This window comes from Myotis myotis, unplaced genomic scaffold (assembly GCF_014108235.1).
Source record: "Myotis myotis isolate mMyoMyo1 unplaced genomic scaffold, mMyoMyo1.p scaffold_m19_p_1, whole genome shotgun sequence".
NCBI classification, from domain to species: Eukaryota; Metazoa; Chordata; class Mammalia; order Chiroptera; family Vespertilionidae; genus Myotis; species Myotis myotis.
In genome coordinates this window covers 112,507,445-112,529,377 of record NW_023416313.1, presented here as the reverse complement: position 1 = coordinate 112,529,377, position 21,933 = coordinate 112,507,445, and the positions used below count along the sequence as shown (strand labels likewise).

The following is a 21,933-nucleotide window of genomic DNA, read 5'->3' as shown; positions in this document are numbered from 1 at the left end:
CAGCCCAGACATGAGTTCTTTTACAAGACACTGCTTTCCAAGAGACCCCATTTCTTGAACCTCTCCTGACTTGATTCCTTATATCAAAATGGATTGGTCTAGGCTTCTGTTCTTTGGGAGTCCTAGTGTGGCAGATCAACATGATAAATTATGTGTAAGGCACTACGTTAAGAGCTTCCAGAAAGCAGCTTTGGGGTTTATTCATTTCTAGGCCTAGGCTCTGGGTCATATTTGAAGGGTTGAGATGGAACTCATTTAAAGCTAAATGTGGAAAAGGTGGCAGGCATTTCAATAGCACCCTTTATTCATTCAACAAATACTTGAATACTTACTATGTGGAGGACATAGTCTAAGAAGTAATATAGGACAGTGGCTTTTCAAACTCAACTTCAGCATTACTTAGAGTGCTTGTTAAAAGTTCTGAATCATAGATCCTGATTCGGGTCTGGATTGGAGCTGGTTAGAATTTGCATTTCTAACCAGTTCCCAGGTAAAGCTGGTGCTGCTGGTCTGGGGGCCTCACTTCGAGAACCAGGCACCAAGTCTCTGCCCTCGCAGGACGCACAGTCTAGTTAGCTATGCCAAAAAGACTAAAGGTGGAGATTTCAGACATATTGTCAGGGCAGCGGGGGAGACTCGCAGGAGGCACCGAAGCCCTTAGCTGCTATCTGTGCCTGCCACCCCCAGAGTCATCTACAAACTGGGAAGTCAGATGTGTTGCGCCCCGCCCTGGGCAGCTGTGAAAGGAGCGGGCTGGAGCCCGGAGCCCAGCTCCTCGGGTCAGGTCGGGGCGGTGAGCAGAGGGTGCGCACTGGAAGGCCGGGGGCCGGGGCATCTTCCCGGACAGGCCTCTGCGGGAGGAGAGCAGAGGAAGTCGCCCTCTCCCTCCGCGGCCCCGCCCGTGCTGGCTCTCCGCCTGCGTCCGGGGCGGTGGCGGCAGCAGCGCGGGGCGGGGCGCCGCGACCCCCGTGCCTCCCGGGCCGCCGCTGCCCCTGCCCCCTGGGTCGCAGACGCTGCAGCCCGGCTGGCTCGGCCTTGAGGCGCCGCAGTGCCGACCGGCCCGCGAGCCATGGCCCAGGCCGGCGAGGAGGCTCTGCCGGGGCCCGAGACCGCGGTGCAGATCCGCGTTGCCATCCAGGAGGCCGAGGACGCGGAGGAGCTGGAGGACGAGGAGGAGGGCGCGGAGGCGCGGGGCGCGGGGCATCCGGCTCGGAACCTCAGCCCCGGCTGGGGCAGCGCTAGCGAGGAGGAGCCGAGCCGCGGGCACAGGTAGGCGCGGCGGCGTGCCGGGCCCAGTGGGAGCTGCCGACCCCGGTCCGGCACCTGGGAGTTCGGGGGCGACCGCTCAGCAGGGATGCTGCTCCGGGTGTCGCACGGTGTCAGAACGGCTGTGGCAGTCCTGTGCCAGGGTCCGCAGCTCTGTAACGCGGCCAAGGCTCCCTCCCTCCCAGGGCTGGTGGCGGGGATCTGAGGGGCCTGTCGGTGGACATGGTCTGGGACCCAGGAGGGGGTCCTTACTGGGCTATCCTCTCCCTGTCCTCTCCTTCCCTGAGCTTCTAAAAAGCTCAGCTCAGCCCGGACTTTACCCTAGACTAGCGGCTGACACCCCCCACCCCTCACCTCCCCCACCTCCCCCACCCCTTGCCCTAGGGATTCCAGCAAATCCTCACTGCCCAGTCTGTTTATCAATCCAAATGGCTTCCCTCTCTGGGTGGGGCCAGGCACAGGGGACACTTGCTGCTGTGGGATCCCAGAAGGGGTGATTTCATGGTGTAGAGAGCTGATTCCGTTCATGGCTTGCTGCCTGTATCCTCCCTTGCTGGGGATTCCCATTTTCACATAGTCTTCCCCCACCTGACTTCTATGCTTGCATCATCTTCTTGCTGCCTTGGCGTTGGGTTCCTGGGTGGTGGGTAGCCTGGAGCTGGTATGGCACAAGAAGCCACCTCCTGTCTAGCCGTGCCTCTGGGCCCTGAACTTTGTCATCAACTGGAGATCTTATTCTTGTGTCCAACTAATGCCCGGGCCTTTTAGGACTGAGGGTTTGTTCCTGCTGTTGAAAGGAGAGACAGTATGGAGTATCCATAGACATGAGAATAGAGAATGGCAGAACTTGCAAATTCTGGGAAATGCCAACAGGCGCTTATTAAGAGCCTTCTTCTGAGACTCTTTGCACATGCTTTTAGCTGTCAGGGTTCTGCAGGATTATTCTGCGGCAGGCATAAATCTCCTTCATTGGAAAAATAGTCAGCTCAAGGGCATAAGGAAACTGGGACCAAAGCCATCCCCCACCACTGGCTGACTCTTTCCCAGTGAAAAGTCTGGATTTAAGGACCCAGAGATTCAGGGTAGTCCAGTGGCGACAGAGGTATTTGAGGAGGAAAGCTGGGCCACAGCAGATGACATAGTAGATATTTCAGCATTTTACATACTATAAAGTCTGATTCATTCATTCAGCTCTGCTGAGTATTGAGAGTATAAAAATAATGACTCCACAGTCACTGGATCTCACAGTGCTGAGGAGAAGGCAGCCACCTAGTCAAATAATTGCAGAGGTCATGTATAATAGCCCTGAGTGGTTTATCCTTCTCACATTTATTTTGCCTGTGGTTAGCAAAAAGCTGTCCTCTATCCTGGGGCTAAGACAGTTCCATTAGCACGGATGAAAGCCCTACTTATTTTTGGGGCCCAGAAAGATCACCTGTGGGATCTACAACACGATCCTCAGCACTGGTAGGCCTCTTGCCCCCACCCTCCTCACCTTCCCTCCAGCACCACCCTTTCTCCCAGCACCAGTGGCTTGAGTCTCATAGAATATTCAGTCAGAAGCATTTCCTGCTGCCCACTGGCATAGAGTTGACCCCAGAAAATCCCTGGGGCTCTTCAGGGTAGTGCAGCCAACAGAACCCAGCAGGCAGACATCCAGAGCACAAGGGGATGCAGCCAAGGACAGGATGCACACTGTCCCTCATTTGGGCCCAGCCTGGCACGGGAGAAGCTGCCACCCTGAGAGAACACTCTGGGGTCCCAGGGCCTGCTAGAGGCAGCCCAGGTTTCTGAATCTGCTCGCTGAGATGTGGCACCCACCCACATCATCCCCGCAGCCCATTGCTTCCTCTCCTGCCTGCCCTAACAATTCATGCTCCCACAGACCCGATCCCCTCTAGGTCCCTGAACACAGAGTGCAGTTTGTGTCTATATGCCTTTGTAGTCACGCCTCTAGGACCCTCTGATTGATGACTTCTAGTCAGCCCGAAGGCTTTACTGCCTCTTCCCCATCCCGACCCCAAAACTGAATTTGTTTCCTCCCCTTTGCGTTGCTGTCCATTTTAGCCCGAGCACTTACCCACAATTATAATTCTAGAGTTCCATATCCCTCAACAGAATATGAGCTCCGTGAGTTCAGGGACCATGCTTGCCCTGTTCCCAGCACCTGGCATGTAGTGAGTATTTTCTAAATATTTGTCAAATGAATCGTGTCTCTGAGATCAGAGTCACTCTGTGGGGTTGAAGTATGTGTGTTTCTCCTCCACTAGATAGTGAGATCCTTAAGGCAGTGATCTTGCCCGAGCCCTCTCCGTATCTCCGGTCCCTACCCCAATACCTGGCTTATGCCCAGGGACAAGGGTTAAATGGAAAAATCTTTGTAACCTCCAAATGGTCATTAGTCTTCTCACATCTTGTTCACTAAAAAGTTTTTTTCCTTTTATTATCACTTTTTAACATAAAAATTTCAAACATAAAATGTGAAACAATAATACAGTTGGAAATATTTTTGTCATTTATTTGATGGACATATAATGTGTATGGTTTCTCCTGAAGCATTTACAAATATCTGGAACATAAGACTTATACCCTACATACTTCATTTTGTAGTGCTTAATAATGACAATCTCCTATATTCTCCTAATATTATTATTGCAATTACGAAAATGAACAATTCCCTGCCCTAGCCTCTTTGGCTAAGTGGATAGAGCATCGGCCTGTGGACTGAAGGGTCCTGGGTTTGATTCTGATTGGGGGCACATGCCTGGGTTGCTGGCTCAGTCCCCAGTAGGGGGAGTGCAGGAAGCAGCCGATCAGTGATTCTCTCTCATCATTGATATTTCTATCTTTCCCTCTCCCTTCCTCTCTGAAATCAAGAAAAATATTTTTAAAGTTTTTTTTTAAAAAAAGAAAATTAACAATTCCCTAATATAATCCCTAAAATAATCTAATAGTCAAATTTCATAGTCAGGATTTCCCCAATTGTCCCATATTGTGTTTTACAGTTGTATTTTCCCCCTTTACCCCAGAATCCCATCCAGGTCGAGGCATTTGCCTATTATGTGTCTTTAGAATCTTTTAATCTAGAACATTACCACTTTTTAAAAAAATCCTTTTCTATTTTGGAACTAAGAGGCCAGATGTCTTGTTGAATGTTTCACAGTTTGAATTGGTCTGGTTTAACTTGCTCCTTTGTGCCATGTGTGTTTCCTGTAAACTAGAAGTTAGGGCTAAAGGCTTGATTAGATTCAGATGAAACATTTTGGCAAGAACACTTCATAAGCAATGCTATGGGCTTTTCATTGCATCTCCTTAGGCAGCATGTACCATTAGTGATGCTAAATTTGACCTCTTAGTTAAGGTGGTCCCTCTATTGCAATTAACAAGTAATAGGTGCACTTCTTGTGAATATTCTTTCTCCAACCACTTTCTCCTAATGGCTGTAGCATGCACTGATGATCCTTGCTGGAGTCAGATCCTTGCCATCATTGGGGATGGCAAATTGGTGATTTTCTAATTTTATCTTTATAGAACATTTATTTGCATTCTGCTGTAAAAGAGAGTTTTGTGTCATCACCTGGGATTGAACAAGAGTTCCTCCTAAAGAGGCAAACAGAAATGGTTAATTATTTCCCCCTTTTTGAGTACTTACTTTCTGATATTAGATAGTCTAGACTTAATTTATATTTTTCCTATTCCAGGCATGGGCTTTAGCCATTTCCACAGGACTCCTTAGTTTTTCAAATACTAGTAGAAAGGTACTTAGAAACCAAGACTTGGATTTGAGTGCTAATTTCTACTGGGGCACCACTGCTTTCAGGTCCTTTCAATGGACAGAGCTAGGAGATGTTTTCTTTTTTAATTTATATTGCTAATTCTAATTTAATATTATAAGGTTTTGCTTTACTTCCTTTAATTTTACACTGGAACTCTTGATTTCTAATAATATTAACCTATTTATTTATTTGCTTTGCCTTAGAATGTATAAAATGATTTAAAATTATAATACTAAATATTAGTACAAATAATAAGCCATTGAGCACACCTGTATTCATATAGCAAACAGAAACATCTAGGCTTCTTTCTCTCCATAATGTTCAGGGACATTGCTCAAGTGATCCTTTCCTTGCTCTGGATGATGGTAATGAAAGCCTCCATTTATCAATGCCAGTTTGTGCCAGACATGGAACTAAGTACTTTGGTTTTTGTGTGTTTTTTTAAATATGTTTTTATTGATTTCAAATAGGAAGGGAGAGGGAGAGAGAGAGAGAAACATCAATGCTGAGAGAGCATCATTGATTGGCTTCCCCCTGCACGCCCCCCACCCCACTGGGGATCAAGCCCGCAACCCGGGCATGTGTCCTGACCAGGAATCGAACCGTGGCCTTCTGGTTCATAGGTCGATGCACAATCACTGAGCCAGGTTGGTCAGGCTGGAACTAAGTACTTTGTTCCTCTACTCCTCATCACAAATCATTATTTAGATCTGCAGAAACATCCACTAGTTATTCTCTTCCCAGGCACTGAGAACATATCCAAACCTCATGTCAGAAGAAGGTCATGATCTCTAATAAATATATCAGAGCCGTGGGCACACAGAACAGGATGTGGCCTCTGCTAGTGACATCCAAAATGGATTGTTCCCAAGGTGCCTTTTCTGAAGTTGAACAAATTTGCATATCTTCAATCTGTCTCTAAGAAGAACCTTTATCTTCTGAGTCTGCCCTTGTGTTTTCATATCGCATCACCAATTTGGTTGCCTTTTTGAACTTTTTCAGATTCTTATCTTTTTCTAGAGACAAAGCAAAAGAAACTTCACACAGATGGAACTAAACCCTAGTGCTTTTCATAAATGATGTTTTCTCAGTATTCTCCTTGTTGCTGTCCAGCATTTTCCTGGTCTTGGTGGCCAGAGCACCATATCAGACCATCTGCAAGGGTAGATGAGTCCAAGAGGTCTTTCCTGTGTTGAGTCTCAGTGAGGAGCTCACTACTCCACCATTTTAGATCGGATATTTTCCTTCTGTAAAGTTTCATGGATTAACCACTCAATTAACATATCCAAATTAGCTTGAGATTTTATGAGAAAAGCCTTGGGTATTTTATGCTGTATTTGTTTCTCCAAATTATTTGCAAATACGATAAATACTTCAACACTGGCCTGTGGAGCCCAGTCCTCTGTTTTGAAATGTGCCCCCTATTTCTACACTATGCTTCTATTTCTAGCAGGCTTTATTAGAACTTATCACCATTCCCAATGTACAATGCTTTATTTAAAATGAACAATAATGTAAACATAAAACTTAAATCTTTTTCAAAGTTCTCTTGAAAGGCCACTAACAAGCCCAGCTGATGGGCTCAGGGATTGAACATCAACCTATAAACCAGGAGGTTATGGTTCAATTTCCAGTCAGGGCACATGCCCAGGGCTCAATCCCCAGTGTGCGGTGTGTAGGAGGCAGCCTATCAATGATTCTCTTCCATCATTGATGTTTCTCTCCCTCTCCCTCTCCCTCTCCCTCTCCCTCTCCCTCTCCTCTCCCTCTCCCTCTCCCTCTCCCTCTCCCTCTCCCTCTCCCTCTCCCTCTCCCTCTCCCTCTCCCTCTTCCTCTCCTCTCCCTCTCGCTCTCCTTCTACCTCTCCCTTTCTCTCTGAAATCCATAAAAAATATATTTTAAAAAAAGAAAGGACACTAAAGATACTCACCAGTAACCATACTTATACTTTCTGTCTCAAAGAATCCTAATAGGCATGATTTGCCCTTACAGAAATGATTCACTTTATATTGGTGGTACTTTTTAAATTCCTACTATGTGCAAGGCTCTTGGTTGATGCTAGAATGAAAGAACCAATATGAACCCTGCTCTCCAGGCACTTTGAGTTCAGGGCATTAAAAAGAAGTGCACCCAAGTAGTTCCAATACAAGTATAGACAGGTGTTAGTTGAAAGCTCACATGACTTCCTTCTTGGGAGAATTGCATTTGAGATGAACCTTGATGTCTAGCTAGGATTTATACTTGAGAGATGGGGCAAAACATTCAAGGAGATGGGGACAGTATGCTCAAAGGCCTAGAGTTCAGAAACCTTGGGACCCTTATAAGGAACTGTAAGTCTTTTTTTTAGTTTTCTCAAAATATATTTTTATTGATTTCAGAGAGGAAGAGAGAGGGAGAGAGAGAGATAGAACATCAATGATGAGAGAGAATCATTGGTCAGCTGCCTTCTGCACACCCCACACTGGGGATCAAGCCCGCAACCTGGGCATGTGCCCTGACCAGGAATCGAACTGTGACCTCCTGGTTCATAGATGGACACTCAATCACTGAGCCATGCTGGCTGGGCGGAACTATAAGTCTTTTTTAAAATGTTCTATTGATTTTAGAGAGAGGGGAAGAGAGAGAGAGAAGCATCGATCAGTTGCCTCCTGTATGTGCCTGACCAAGGATCAAACCCACAACCTAGGTATGTATCCTGACTGGAAATCAAACCTGAAACCTTTTGGTGTACCAATGACACTCCAACCAGCCTTCCACCAGGCCAGGGCAGGAACTATAAGTCTTTAATTGCTTGGAGCAAAGAATCTGAAAGGAATAGGTTGAAATAAGTTTGGAAGCCAGTTACACAGCCAGATTCTAAGTGAATGTGAATATAGAGCTATGGACTTGGGTTTTATTTAATATGAAATAGAAAACATTGTTGTTTTGTTAACATCATCATTAGAGCAATGACATGGCTGTTCTTAAAAACATGTGATAAGGCACAGAGTGGAAGAGGCTTAACCTGAAATGCAACTGGAGTGGGGCAGGGGGCAGGAGATGGGAAGACAGGAGCCTGGAAAGGATACAAGCGTGAAACATTGCTACAATGTTTATAATTGTTTATAATTAGCATTATACAATGCTAATATCTGAGAAGTAATTCAAATTCTTCCTTTAGAACAATTTCCAGTCTCTCTGCCTGACATTGAAAAGTAGCAGACAGCATACCATTTACTTCCAAGGGGGGGAAAAAGATTATTTTCTAAAGGAACTAAATGAACTAACTGGTGATCTAGGGCTGCTAAGGTAGAGCCAGTGTCTACAATGTAAAGCCTTCTCCACATAAACCTTTACGTCATGATTCCCTGCCTGTTCTCCCTAAAGTGAAGCCTGCCAATTGGCGAGAGCCACCTAAGAAGAAAACCAACAGGAGTGTACAGCTCTAGAGGGAACCCACATGACCCACCAATAAAAAGCTATCCAGACCTTCATTCTTCAAAAGGAATAGCCTTGGAGCCTAACTCCCCATTCCGTACGTGTGGGCTGTATGCAGTGACTACCTTCCAATGTGTACAGTATGGGGAGGGAGGGAAAGGAGTCACTTTACGATGGAGACAAACTACCTCAGCCAGATGACCAGGGTCAGCGTCCACAGTGAGTAGTCATATTGATAGTATGTAGCCTTGATATGATGTGATGAGAATGGAAATTTACTTCTGTGGTCCTCCTAGAACCCCGTAGCTTCAGTCTAATCATGAGAAAAATATCAGACAAATCATAAAGAGAGACATTCTACAATACACCGGAATGCTGTCAACACTGTCAAGGTCATCAAAAACAAGGAAAGTCTGAGAAACTGTCACAGCCAAGGGGAGCCTGTGAAACATGATGACTAAATGCAATATGACATCCTGGATGGGATCCTGCAACAGAAAAAGGATATTAGGTAAAAAACTAAGAAAATCCGAATAAAGTGTGGACTTTAGCTAATAATAATGCATCAATATTCATTAATATATTATGAATGTAAGCTGTTAATAATAGAAAAAGAAGCCTGGTGTGGGGTTTATGGGAACTCTCTGTACTATTTTCACAATTTCTCTATAAATCTAAAAACTATTCTAAAATAAGTTTATTTTTTAAATGTTTATAAAGAAAAAGATGAATTGTTTACCAATCACATGAAGAAAATCAATTACATGAAAGTTAAGTAGAAAAACTGACCTCAGAGGACACAGAGGTGACACTGTTGGAAAAAAAAAGACTAAAAAATGTGTACTACAGTTAGTACCCTGAGAGAGAATTTAAAATATTGCATCCACAAAACAAGAACAAGATGCTCTTAAAAAGGAACAATCTGGAAACATAGAGGAGTTCTTAGAGAATCAATAAATAATTACTAAAATTGAAAAATTCACTAGGAGAGGTTGGAAGATAATGTCAAGGAAATCTCTTACCATGTAAATCAAAGACAAAGGCAAAGACACAATATGAGAGAAAAGAGACATAGAGGACCAATCCAGATGGTCAGTCAACTAACAGGCCTTTAAAAAACAAATGTAACCTTAGCAAATGCCTTCAACCTGCAGTGAACAATACTCATAAAAATAGATATTACTGATTAACTTTTAACTTTTACTGTCTTTAGACAAAACATGGAAAATTAATTACAAATTAGAATGTAAATGTTATGAACCATTACAAAATGAAATAAAGGTATATCTGATAAAATTTGGATGTTTGGAAATGGAAGGAGAAGTGAAAGAAAAGGTAGGGTAATAATATGCATATCATGTGTAGTGAGGAATTGAGAAATATTATTTAATGTTGCTAGAGTAAGAAACAGAATTTAAGTGCATTATTTAAAAACACAAAAAGACAAAAAGAATATAAAAATTTTTAATATATATTTTTAATCCTCACCTGAGAATATTTTTCCCTTGATTTTTAGAGAGAGTGGAAAGTAGGGAAAGACAGAGAGAAATATCAATGTGAGAGAAGCACATTGATTGGTTGCCTCCCTCCTGCATGCATCCTGACCAGGGCTGAGGCTGTGGTACGTGCCCTTGGCTGGAATCTAACCCAGGACCTTTCAGTCCGCAGGCTGATGCTCTGTCCACTGAGCCAATCAGCCAAACTGGCTAGGGCAAAAAAAAAATTTAAATTGGAATAAGAGGCTTTGAGAGGTGAGCAACCCCAAATCCTCATCTTATATAATAGGACACGAGTAGAGAATGTCTGTAATTGACAAGTGAAAAGTAGAGCTATGAGCATGTTTTGTAGAATTATAAGAAAATTCTCATAAGAACTAAATGATCAAATAAAGAGAGGTTGCTTCTAGTGAGAAGAAATTGGCAGGAAAGTGTTGCTAAAATAAAATCTCTAGTATTTTATTTTAGTTTTACTGAATTTTTAAGATTCATTTTTGATGAGCTATTAATAGTCTTCAAGGGGAAAGTAATGAGGATAGTTGGAATGGAAAAGAGAACAGGTGGGCCCTAACCGGTTTGGCTTAGTGGATAGAGCATCAGCCTGCAGACTGAAAGGTCCCAGGTTCAATTCTGGTCAAGGGCATGTATCTTGGTTGCGGGCACATCCCCAGTAGGAGGTGTACAGGAGGCAGCTGATCAATGTTTCTAACTCTCTATCCCTCTCCCTTCCTCTCTGTAAAAAATCAATAAAATATATTTTTTAAAAAAAGAAAGAAAAGAGAACAGGTGGGAGATGCTGCAGAATAAAACCAATACTTGGCAACTGACTTGATGTGGGCAAAAGAGACATCTTAGGTTTTGAGCCCAAGTGCAGAGAAGAATGAATAGGGAAAGTAATTGGTGAGGCAGTTTGGGAGAGACGATATATGGTTTTTACCGGGCTGCTGTAATTGACAAAAAGTTGCCAATATTAATATTTAAAGGATATGAACTTGTTAAATGTTCGTAAAGGATTCAGGATCTTTTTTGTGTGAACCAGGAAACAGTAGCATGCTCCCAGGTATAAAACAGGCTCTCTGATTCTTCCAACTGTCCCCTTTGGAGAGACACAGTTGCTGCTAAAGCACCCATGCAGCGGGAGGGGTCCTCTGCTGGCAAGAAGCCCACCTCTGCACTCGAATAGGGGTTGTACACACCTCCCCAGCTCTGCCCGCCTGTTCAAAATCTCTGCCTACCTGCTTGCTTGCTCACTGGGTGCAAATAACTGATGCAGAGTTACCCCGAACACATTATGGATTGTTTACTGTGAGACTGAAAGGAAGTTGAGCTTCCCAGATAGAATGTCTCTTGGTAGGCTCAGGTGCCAATCCTACCTGAGGACGAGTTCTGCAGAACCGGACATAATGAATTTGATGCAGTATCAGGGTATCTAAGTGGAATGGCAGGCAGGCGGGTAGGACTGGAGCTCAGGAGTGAGAGAAGGGCAGAGGTGGGGGAGGAAGGCAGAGTTGAACTGAATGAGCTAACCAGGGGCAGAAGTGAGGCTGTCAGGAGATAAAAAGTCAAGGAGAGGCCCTTAGGGAATACCTCCGCTTAGAAAAGGGAGAAGAAAGAGGAGGCTGAAAGGGCAATTAAATGGGCACCAAGAATCAGAAAAGAACAAGTCATATAAGCCCAGGGAGAATAGTTTCTAGAAGGAGGTGGTCAACAGTATCCCCATCCTGCAGCAGAGCAAGAGGACCAGGATGGAGAAAAGGCTTCTGAGGTGGTAAACGGGGCCTCTGGTGGATGTCTAGACACGGAGGAAGCTTGGGGGTGGGAAGGCAGGACACAAGGGTGGTTTGGGCAAGTCTGATTGGATGAACTTCTTTTCCTCAAGCCCCCAAACGAATCATCTGCAGGAAATAAAGTCTTCCCGTGGCAGACATTGGGAAGAACAGGAGGCTCTAGAATGGGCACTGGAGAAACTGAAAAACTAATCGCCTTCCTGCCATTATGTTTTATTTGTTTAAGAATACAGTTTTTATAATAGCATCAAGGCTCTGGTTAGGACTTAACTGGACTCGCTAATACCCCTGAGTCCGCCCACAATTCTTCATTGATCATTGTCACACACCTCACCTCATCCCCTGCTTTTATTGTAATCCTTGTCAGCTGGGCTTAGAATTTCCTATGCATTTGTATTATTTTACCTAGTATATTCAACCTGTCTGTTTCAGCTACTATTTAGGGTACACGTTTTCTCTCATAAAGTGAAAATTTGTTCTGTCCATCTCACTTCTCCTTTTTCACTTCATTGATTGTTCCACTGCATTTTCCGCTGGCGTGTTTGGAAAACCTCTTTCCTCAATGCAGTGTTACTACCCCAGTATTTGGCTATAAGTAATAGATAACCCAACTAATGAGTGAATTAAACAAATAGGATCTTATCTTCCTCATGTAATTAGAAATCTTCAGGTAGGTAGTTACAGGAATTGGTTCAGCAACTCAATAACGTCAGTAAATCAGACCAAGCTGATTCTTTTTAAAAAAAATATATTTTATTGATTTTTTACAGAGAGGAAGGGAGAGAGATAGAGAGTTAGAAACATTGATGAGAGAGAAACATCGATCAGCTGCCTCCTGCATACCCCCTACTGGGGATGTGCCCGCAACCAAGGTATATGCCCTTGACCAGAATCGAACCTGGGACCCTTCAGTCCGCAGGCTGACACTCTATCCACCGAGCCAAACCGGCCAGGGCCCAAGCTGATTCTTTTGGCCTTTTCCTTATGGCAGTAAAATAGCTGCTAAAGCTCTAACCATCCCATCCACACTTAAAACAGATAAAAGGGGAAGGGGCAGGGCCAAACATTTTCATTTGTGTATTATTGGCTATAATGTGACAAATGGCTATTACTTGTAAGAGAAGCTAGGAAAATGTGTATTTAGTGTTTTTTTTTTGTTACTGTTGTTTTTAATAATCTCTCTAGTAAAAACAAACAAACAAACAAACAAACAACAAAAAAAAACAAAACCAGGTGGGGAAGAGTTTGCTAGTAGATGCTGGGTAAGTCAGATTAATGTCTGCCACAGCTACGTTTTACAGACCTTCTAAAATAGTCAGCTATTAATGTTGAAATTGCATTTGACCTGTTATACCCATGAGTTGCTTTAATATTTTTCCTTTTTAAAATAATATTTTTTTAAAAGACTTTTTTAAAAAGATATTTTTAAAGTTAGTCTCCATGTTTCTTTTCTTCATACACATTTGTCTTGGGACATTAGGAAGGTATTTTTTTAAAAAATTTCCAGACTGTCTGCAGGCAAATAACAAAACCTTTTCATTTTTAAAATCAACCAATGCCTATATTTTATGCTAATTTTAATTTCTGAATTTGAAAAATTGTGAGATGGATTGGTTGATTACTTCAAGTAAGAGTTTAATGCTGATCCAAGGGAAATGGTACTTGTTTGCTTCTTTGTAAAGGAAACATAATATGCATGTAAACATACATACTTTTTTATTGAATGCCTCCGTTTTTAAAAAAATTTAATTGTGGTAAAATACACATATAATTTATCATCTTAACCCTTTAAGTGGCATTAAGTACACTCACATTGTTGTGCAACCAACACCACCTTCCTACTCCAGAATTTTTTTCTTTCCCACTTGAAACTCTATCCATTAAACAATAACTCCCCATTCACCCTGCCCCAGTTCCTTTTACCCACCACTCTACTTTCTGTCTCTGTGAATTTGATTACTCTAGGGACCTCATATAAATGGAATCATACAGGATTTGTCCTTTTGTGACTGGCTTATTTCACTTCGCATAATGTCCTCAGGGTTCATCCATGTTATAGTATGTGTCAGAATTTCCTTTTTGAGGCTGAAATCTATTTCACTGTATGTACACACCACATCTTGTTTACCCATTTATCCATCAGTGGACTTTGAGTTGCTTCCATCTTTCGGCTATTGTGAATAATGCTGCTGTGAACACATTCTCACAACAGAGTAGAAGCACGCTGATGCTTTCGGTGGACTAAGCGTGTGTGTCTGTACCAGCAGTTGTTCTCCCTGCTCAGAACATGTAATGGAAGCTGTGGGCCGGGTGTTCATGCTCTTGGACATAAAGCTACCACATAGGAAAGCAGCTATATTTTTTTCTGGAAGTAATTTTTAACTAATCCTTTTTATTGTGGAGTATATGTAGTATTTGTATAATGCATAATTTAATTTGGTAATAAATATACAAATGATAACTCACCTTTGATAACTTTTAATGATATCCACTATGATTTGGATAATCACACATTCCCTAAATATTTATGGCTTTGAAGTTTTTATAACCTCTTTGGAAAGGTTGACCATCCTGAAGAAGCTTTGCCCAGGATTTCTTTGGCTTGTTCTCATGTTCTATTCTCAGGAGGGGAAGTCATCCAGGTGGAGCTGCTGGGGGTGTGGGTTTCATTTAAGCCCCCGGTGAGTGGGATTGTTTCAGATTCCAGGGCAGGGTCCCAACGAAACCTGGAAAATATTGTGTGTGCTGGCTTTGGAGACACAGTTTGAGTTTGGATCCTAGATCTGCCTCTTATGAATGAGCAAATGGATGTATCTGTCGTTCACTGAGCTCTACGGGTATGCAGGAGCTCTTCGGGATATGGGATGTCTTAATCATCTAACCTTCACAATAATCCTATCATGACTCCCAATTTACAGAAATGGCACCGAGGTGTGGCAGTGGAGCTCCTGCCCAGTTTGACTCAGTTAATATATGGTGGTGTCGGGATTCAAACCCAGGCTGTGTAACTCTAGAACTGGGACTCTTAGTCACTTTGCCAAACTATCTTCTGGAAATCAGGATTTGCAGGGTGGAGGTGGGGAGGGAAGGATAAGGAGTGTGTTGTGAAAAGCATCGGGTAACAGAGCAGCACATAAATATTAGTAGATGGTGTTGTTGTATTAATGGTCCCCCCTCTTTGTTAAAAACAAAAGCATGATTTCTTAGCTTTTTGGAAGCAAAACCTATCCCCTGTGGCCATGTGATCACCCCCTCTGTGGAGTCCAATTCAGGTATGGCCCAGCGCAATTTCCGAGGGCTGCTGTAACAAAGCACCACAAATTGGAGGGCCTAGAACGGTGATGGCGAACCTTTTGAGCTCGGCGTGTCAGCATTTTGAAAAACCCTAACTTAACTCTGGTGCCGTGTCACATATAGAAATTTTTTGATATTTGCGACTATGGTAAAACAAAGATTTATATTTTTGATATTTATTTTATATATTAAAATGCCATTTAACAAAGAAAAATCAACCAAAAAAATGAGTTCGTGTGTCACCTCTGACACGCGTGTCATAGGTTCGCCATCACTGGCCTAGAACAACAGAAAATTATTGCCTCTCAGTTCTGGAGGCCAGAAGCCTGAAATCAAAGTGTCAGTGGGGGCATGCTCCCTCTCAAGGTGCTATGGAAGGGTCTGGCCTAGGCATTTTTTGGGCAATCTTTGATGTTCCTTGACTTCTGCATGCTCCCCTTTCCCTGTCCCTGCCTTCATCTTCACACAGCATTCTCTCTGTGTGTCCGGATTCCCCTTTTAAAGACGAGTCATACTGGATTAGGGACCTTCCTGCCCTGATATGGCCTCATCTTCAACTAATGACATCTGTAAGACTCTTTCCAAATAAGGTCACATTCTGAGCTGGGAATGTTGGGACTTCAACATATGAATTCTGGGTGGGGGGAGACAAATCAGCTCATAACACCCAGTGTCTCCTTCTGGTCTCAGTGGCGCCACAACAAGTGGGGGCGAGAATGAGCATGAGGACCTGGAGCAGGAGTGGAAGCCTCCAGACGAGGAGTTAATCAGGAAACTGGTGGATCAGATCGAATTCTACTTTTCCGATGAAAACTTGGAAAAGGATGCCTTCCTGCTAAAGCACGTGAGGAGGAACAAGTTGGGATATGTGAGTGTTAAGCTGCTCACATCCTTCAAAAAGGTGAGGCCTCATTGTCAGAGCTGCCCCAAGGGTTTCAAGGCTGTTTGGGGTTATGGGTCAAAATATTTTTTGCCCTTTTCAAACATAATGACTAGTAATTTTTTACTTCCTCTGAGGCCTGAAAAAAGAGAAAAATGATCAAGAGGCGGGATTTGGGATTGTCCCACACATGAAAAGGGTCCTGGGTTTGGGGACAGATCTCAGCAATGGCCTTTTGAGACACCTACCAGGCCTAGAATTATATGCAATTCAAGCTTTTCATTTGTATAGTTGAATAAATAAAAGGAGGAAAGAGTGGTCAGAATTCTGGGAGATAAGCCCTTCTCCAAGATTCCAGCCGCCTTTGTGTGCAATGCCACCCTCATCTGTAGATGGAGATGTGGGAAATCTGCCTGTTGCTGCCGTCTGGGCAGCAGACCGCATGGCCCTGCTGTGTACACATCCAGCAAGTGGACTGTGTTTGCCTGCTTCTCGAAGAGCTGACAGATAAGTTGGCCTCAGAACTCTGTCTCCCTTGAGGAAAGTGTGTTTACTAGAATGGAAAAGCACTACGCTGACTGTTGTATAATGAAATGTGTAATGAGTAGGTCCTGGCCAAGTTGTCAGGAAGCACCAAGGACAGCTTTTCTCCCAGACTGCTTCTCTGCCTCAGGTCCTGGTATGCTCTGCCCTCTTCTGTTCTCTTTATTTTATTCATTCATCAAGCATACTCATCCTGTATGCTGAGTCCTGTGTTAGACACAGGATATACAAGGTGAATTTGGCATTCCCTTGCCTTTGCAAAGTCCAGTGAAGGGGAGAGAGACTAATGAAGGGCTACGATATGACCTTAGCACCATGAAAGCAAGCACTGTTGGTGGTGAGTTGCTTAGAGCAACTAATCCTGACCGGAGAATTGGGAAGTCTTCCCAGAAGTGGCGACATTAAAGTTGGATCTTGGAGAATGAGTAGGAGTTTTCAACATACAGGAGAGGGGAAGGGGCATTTCATGTTTCAACGGAAAAACCTACTCTCCTCCTGTGTACCTCCTTTGCTGCCACACTATTCCCACACTCACACTTCAATAGAAGTGAGGGGAGGGTTCCCACACCAAGCATTTCTGTGACACAGCTGAGGGTCCTCACTTCACCTCAGTTCTGACACTGTCTACCTGGAGATGGCATTAGATCCCAGAGGTTAAGGGCTCGGTCCCACAGACTGACCCCCACTTCGGGTGCCAGTCACAAGTAGTAGGTCCCCAGCTTATCCACAACTTCTGTCCAACTTGGCTACAAATCAGAGGTTCCTGTGGCCTCCTCCCCTTGGATTCGATTATTTGCCAAAATAGCGCACAGAACTCGGGGAAACACTGACATTTACCAGTTGGACGTAACAAAGGATACAGATGAATAACCAGGTGAAGAGATACAAGGGATGGGATCTGGGAGGGTCCTGAGCGCAGGAACGCCTGTCCTGGTGGAGTTGGGGTGCACCACCCTCCATGTAGGCAGATGTGTTCACCCACCTGGAAGCTCTCCAAATCCCCTACTATTGGGATTTTTTTGGAGGCTCCCTCACATAAAAGTGATCATTATTAACTTCATTTCCACCCTTTCTCCGCTCTCAGAGGATGGGGCAGAGGCCTGAAAGTTCTAAGCTTCTAATTATGACTCAGTTTTTCTGGTGACCAGCCCCATCCAGGAGCTTTGGGAGCCCGCCCAGGGTCACCTCATTAGAACAAAAGATGCCTCGAGTGCTCTGATCCCTCAAGACTTGGCAAAAGGACTCAGGAGCTCAGTGCCGGGAATGGAAATGAAGACCAAATACATATATTTCTTATTATAAATCACACATGTGCAGAGAACAGTGAGCAAGCCTTCACATGCAGAGTGTCGGGAGCCCCAAAATGCAGCAGCCAGTGGAATCATCCTATACATTTCTTTTTTCCTCCCCAGACGCCCTAAGAGTCATCCTGATTTTCTCTCCTTTTTAACTTGCCATTTACGTATCTATGTAGGAGGTGTCTTCTCTGTTGAAAACCTGCCACAGAGTGGACACAGACTCCCCCATACCTCCAAAATGAGAGCAAAGACCTTTTTTCCTTTGACAGGGTTTCCTGCTAATCATAATAGCAAACCCATACGACAAAGGTAACAAACAGGGAAATTACAGCGTTTTAAAATCTCACAAAGTTCTTTCCGTAATTGCACAAAGCCCGCAGCTCCCTGGTTCCTCTTCTTAGGTGCCTGGCCACTCCTAAAAGCTCAGACACAGGCCTGCGACGCTCAGACTGAGATTCTCATGGACCTTGCTCCCAGCTCTGGAAGGGTGCTTGCCAGAACATGCTCTTCTCTCCGCTGGCCGTGGCCAGCGGCCACTTCTCCAGCCCTCTGAGCAAGGCAGCACTGGCCTCCTCTGGGCACCGTCCGCTCAGGCTCAGGGCTTAGGCAGTAGATTGTCCTCTCCAGCGTCTCCCTCCCTGGCCTGTTTTGGAGAAGGCTCCCCATGTTCTACCCTCAAAAGGACCACTGTTTGGCTCTCCCACAACCTGGCACTGACCTGCAGTCATCATCTTCACCCTTTCTGGATCCCTCATTACATCCACTCACTGCCAGTCCAACTCTTTCCCTGGACCCACTTCTCTCTGCCCTTAGCCTGGGTCACAGTGATCAGCCCCATTGCCTGTGTGTAGGTGACTTATGGTTCCCACACCCTAAGCACAAATCCGGTTATTTCATCTGGAGGCCACAGGCTAGAGTGGAAGTGTCCTCTTTCCAGGAGCCTGCCTGTGCGCTTGAGAGCTCTGCCAAGGTCCTCCCAGTGCTGCCCTGTGAGGGAGTGCTCCTTCTTGAGCCCTGGGAAGTTCCTGCTTTGGTTCCTCTGCAGAGCAGCTTGCTCTGGCCTGGCCTCAGAGGATCTCACCATTCCTGGGTCAGGCCGCCCACCCCACCCATCTCCACCATCTCTTCAGGATGACTCATCCTTCCTGGAATTCCCTCACTGAAAGTGGGCCTCTTGAAAATTACTGTTTTACCATATAAATATAGCTTTCACATACTGCAACATCGATACCCACACTTTCCACTGTGAGGAGGGGCTCTATTGAATCATTCTTCACGAGGCCCAAGTTGCATTTAATTCCAAGTTGAAACAGCTCAGATTATTTCCAGGAGATATTGCAGTGAAATATGAAACATTTTTTGGAACCTCCTTTGTAGCAAAGGCACAAATGCAGATATACAACTTCAGAAAGGTCATCAGTTTGAAAACAAGCATTGGCAAAACAAATGATTCATTTCTGTAGATTCTTTTAAATTTTGAAAATGAACTGCGTGCTAATAAACACTGATTTTATAATCATTCAAAGTGCATATACATTTTTGGGGGGACACCCTGTATTTATTCATTTAATCCTCAGACTGACTCTATGAGGTAGGCATATTAACATCCCCATTTCACAAATGAGGAATTTGAGGCACTGGGAGGTTGAATAACTTTTTAGGTCTCACTGCCAGTTAGAGGTGAGCCTTGCATTTGTGCATCCAACAGCCTTGGTCCAGAGCCTGCAGGTTTAGTCTCTAAATTTGTTCAGAATAGATAGAATATTTCCATCAGCATGACAAGTTCTTTCGGACAGCACTGCTCTAAACTGTGCTGCCTCGTTTGAAATTCTGCAAAGTGTGTTTGTTCATTCATTCACTCACTAGATTTTTGAGTGCCTGCTCACACTGGTATGGTTGTAGATACCAGTCCTTGCGAAGAAGGAAAGGTGGGAGGGAGAGTACAGAGGACACAAGGTAGACCAGGACATTGGGTGCCATTTCAGATTTGCTTTGTGTTCTTCAGGTGAAACACCTTACACGGGACTGGAGAACCACAGCACATGCCCTCAAGTACTCGGTGACCCTAGAGTTGAATGAGGACCACCGGAAGGTGAGGAGGACCACCCCTGTCCCTCTCTTCCCCAATGAGAACCTCCCCAGCAAGATGCTCCTGGTCTATGATCTCTACCTGTCCCCTAAGCTGTGGGCCCTGGGCGCCCCGCAGAAGAATGGGAGGGTGCAAGAGAAGGTGATGGAACACCTACTCAAGCTCTTTGGGACCTTTGGCGTCATTTCATCAGTGCGGATCCTCAAACCTGGGAGAGAGCTGCCCCCTGACATTCGGAGGATTAGCAGCCGGTACAGCCAGGTGGGGACCCAAGAATGTGCCATTGTGGAGTTCGAGGAGGTGGAAGCCGCCATCAAAGCCCATGAGTTTATGATCACGGAATCTCAGGGCAAAGAGAACATGAAAGCTGTTCTGATTGGTATGAAGCCACCCAAAAAGAAACCTCCCAAAGACAAGACCCACGATGAGGAGCCCACTGCGAGCATCCACTTGAACAAGTCCCCGAACAAGAGAGTTGAGGAGCTTCAATACATGGGTGACGAGTCTTCTGCTAACAGCTCCTCCGACCCCGAGAGCAATCCCACGTCCCCTATGGCTGGCCGGCGGCATGTGGTCACCAATAAACTCAGCCCTTCTGGCCACCAGAATCTCTTTCTGAGTCCAAATGCCTCTCCGTGCTCAAGTCCTTGGAGCAGCCCCTTGGCTCAACGCAGAGGCGTTTCCAGAAAATCCCCACTGGCCGAGGAAGGTAGGCTGAACTGTAGCACCAGCCCAGAGATCCTTCGCAAGTGCATGGATTATTCCTCCGACAGCAGCATCACGCCCTCTGGCAGCCCCTGGGTTCGGAGGCGCCGCCAAGCTGAGATGGGGACACAGGAGAAGAGCCCCAGAGCGAGTCCCCTGCTCTCTCGGAAGATGCAGAGTGCAGATGGGTTACCTGTGGGGGTGCTGAGGTTGCCCAGAGGCCCTGACAACACCAGAGGATTCCATGGTGCACACGAGAGGAGCAGGGCCCATGTATAAATACCTTTTATTTTTAATACCGGCTCCATTGAAAACCACCTGTTTTCAAGGTTCTGATAAATACCTGGCATGCCATAGAATGAAATTAAGTCCCCTTTCAAGAATTTTGTATACATATGAACCTGTTAATTTATATGTTTGTAATGTGTATAGATTGTCTGGACACCCTGGTTTTAAGGCCATCTTCTAGTTCAGGAGACCCCTTCCTCCCAACACGACCGCTGTTGTGATGCTGTCCAGCGTGTGTGTGAACGTCACGGCTCCGTACGGCTGTGGGATGGGCTCCCGGGAAGCCTGGCAGCCAGCCTCTTCTTCGGGGCAGGATTCTTCTCCTTCTCTTTGGTGAGCTGTCCTCGGCCATGCGGCGTCCTCAGAGCCCAGAAGAGTTCTTTTGTGCAGTGGCAACTCGTTAAACCTGTAGCATGGTGTTTTCTAGGATCTAATGTATGTTTTCTGTCAAGTGAATAAAAAATAAAACACTCAAGCCCGGCCGCGTGGCTCAGTGGTTGAGTGTTGACCTATGAACCTGGAGGTCACGGTTCGATTCCTGGTCAGGGCACATGCCTGAATTGCAGGCTAGATCCCCAGTAGGGGGCATGCAGGAGGCAGCTGATCAATGATTCTCTCTCATCGTTGATGTTTCTATCTCTCTCTCCTCCGTTCCTCTCTGAAATCAATGAAAATCTATTTTAAAAAATAAATAAAATAGAACACTCAGCTGAGAGTGTTGGCTCCTGACAAGGCTGTGGTTAGTGTGTCATGAGGCCCTGAAGTGCTTCACCAAAACATTTCCTGAGCGTGCCTCACGGCAGCCCTGGGGCTCCTGGCAGCCTGAGAGGTGGCAGAGTTTATGCAGATGTTAGAGCACCATCCCTCTCATCACAGTGAATCACAGAGCAGAAGGCAGCTCTGTGCAGACCAAGCTCTCTAGATGTGATCTCCCTGGACTGGCATTGACATCACTTGGGAATTGGTTAGAAATGCAAATTTTCAGGCCTGCTGAATCAAAACCTCTGGGAGACGGGCCTGGAGTCTGGATTTTAACAAGCCTGCCTGATGATTCTGAGAACAAAGGTGTGGGACTAGAGGTCACATAGTGTGAC

The 21,933-nt window shown here is 45.0% G+C and overlaps 1 protein-coding gene across 2 annotated transcripts; it reads left to right on the top strand.

The window, feature by feature from the left end:
• Positions 1–697: 697 nt before the first annotated feature.
• Positions 698–21,355, top strand: LARP6 (La ribonucleoprotein 6, translational regulator). Of its 2 annotated transcripts, XM_036347631.1 has the most exons (4): positions 8,334–8,678; positions 8,756–8,970; positions 15,727–15,937; positions 19,763–21,355. In XM_036347631.1, exons 2-4 carry the CDS (start codon positions 8,921–8,923, stop codon positions 20,828–20,830), a joined length of 1,329 nt encoding a protein of 442 aa, XP_036203524.1. In that variant the 5' UTR covers positions 8,334–8,678; positions 8,756–8,920; the 3' UTR covers positions 20,831–21,355. The 2 variants fall into 2 exon arrangements, with proteins under 2 accessions (XP_036203514.1, XP_036203524.1); XM_036347621.1 differs by lacking the exons at positions 8,334–8,678; positions 8,756–8,970 and adding an exon at positions 698–1,269.
• The last annotated feature ends 578 nt before the right edge of the window (positions 21,356–21,933 follow it).

Excerpts from the sequence above, each read along its gene's own strand:
- LARP6 (XM_036347621.1), top strand. The coding sequence starts at position 1,070 with ATGGCCCAGGCCGGCGAGGAGGCTCTGCCGGGGCCCGAGACCGCGGTG. Across the intron at positions 1,270-15,726 it reads GAGCCGAGCCGCGGGCACAG|TGGCGCCACAACAAGTGGGG; the intron begins GTAGGCGCGGCG and ends TTCTGGTCTCAG. Across the intron at positions 15,938-19,762 it reads TGCTCACATCCTTCAAAAAG|GTGAAACACCTTACACGGGA; the intron begins GTGAGGCCTCAT and ends TGTGTTCTTCAG.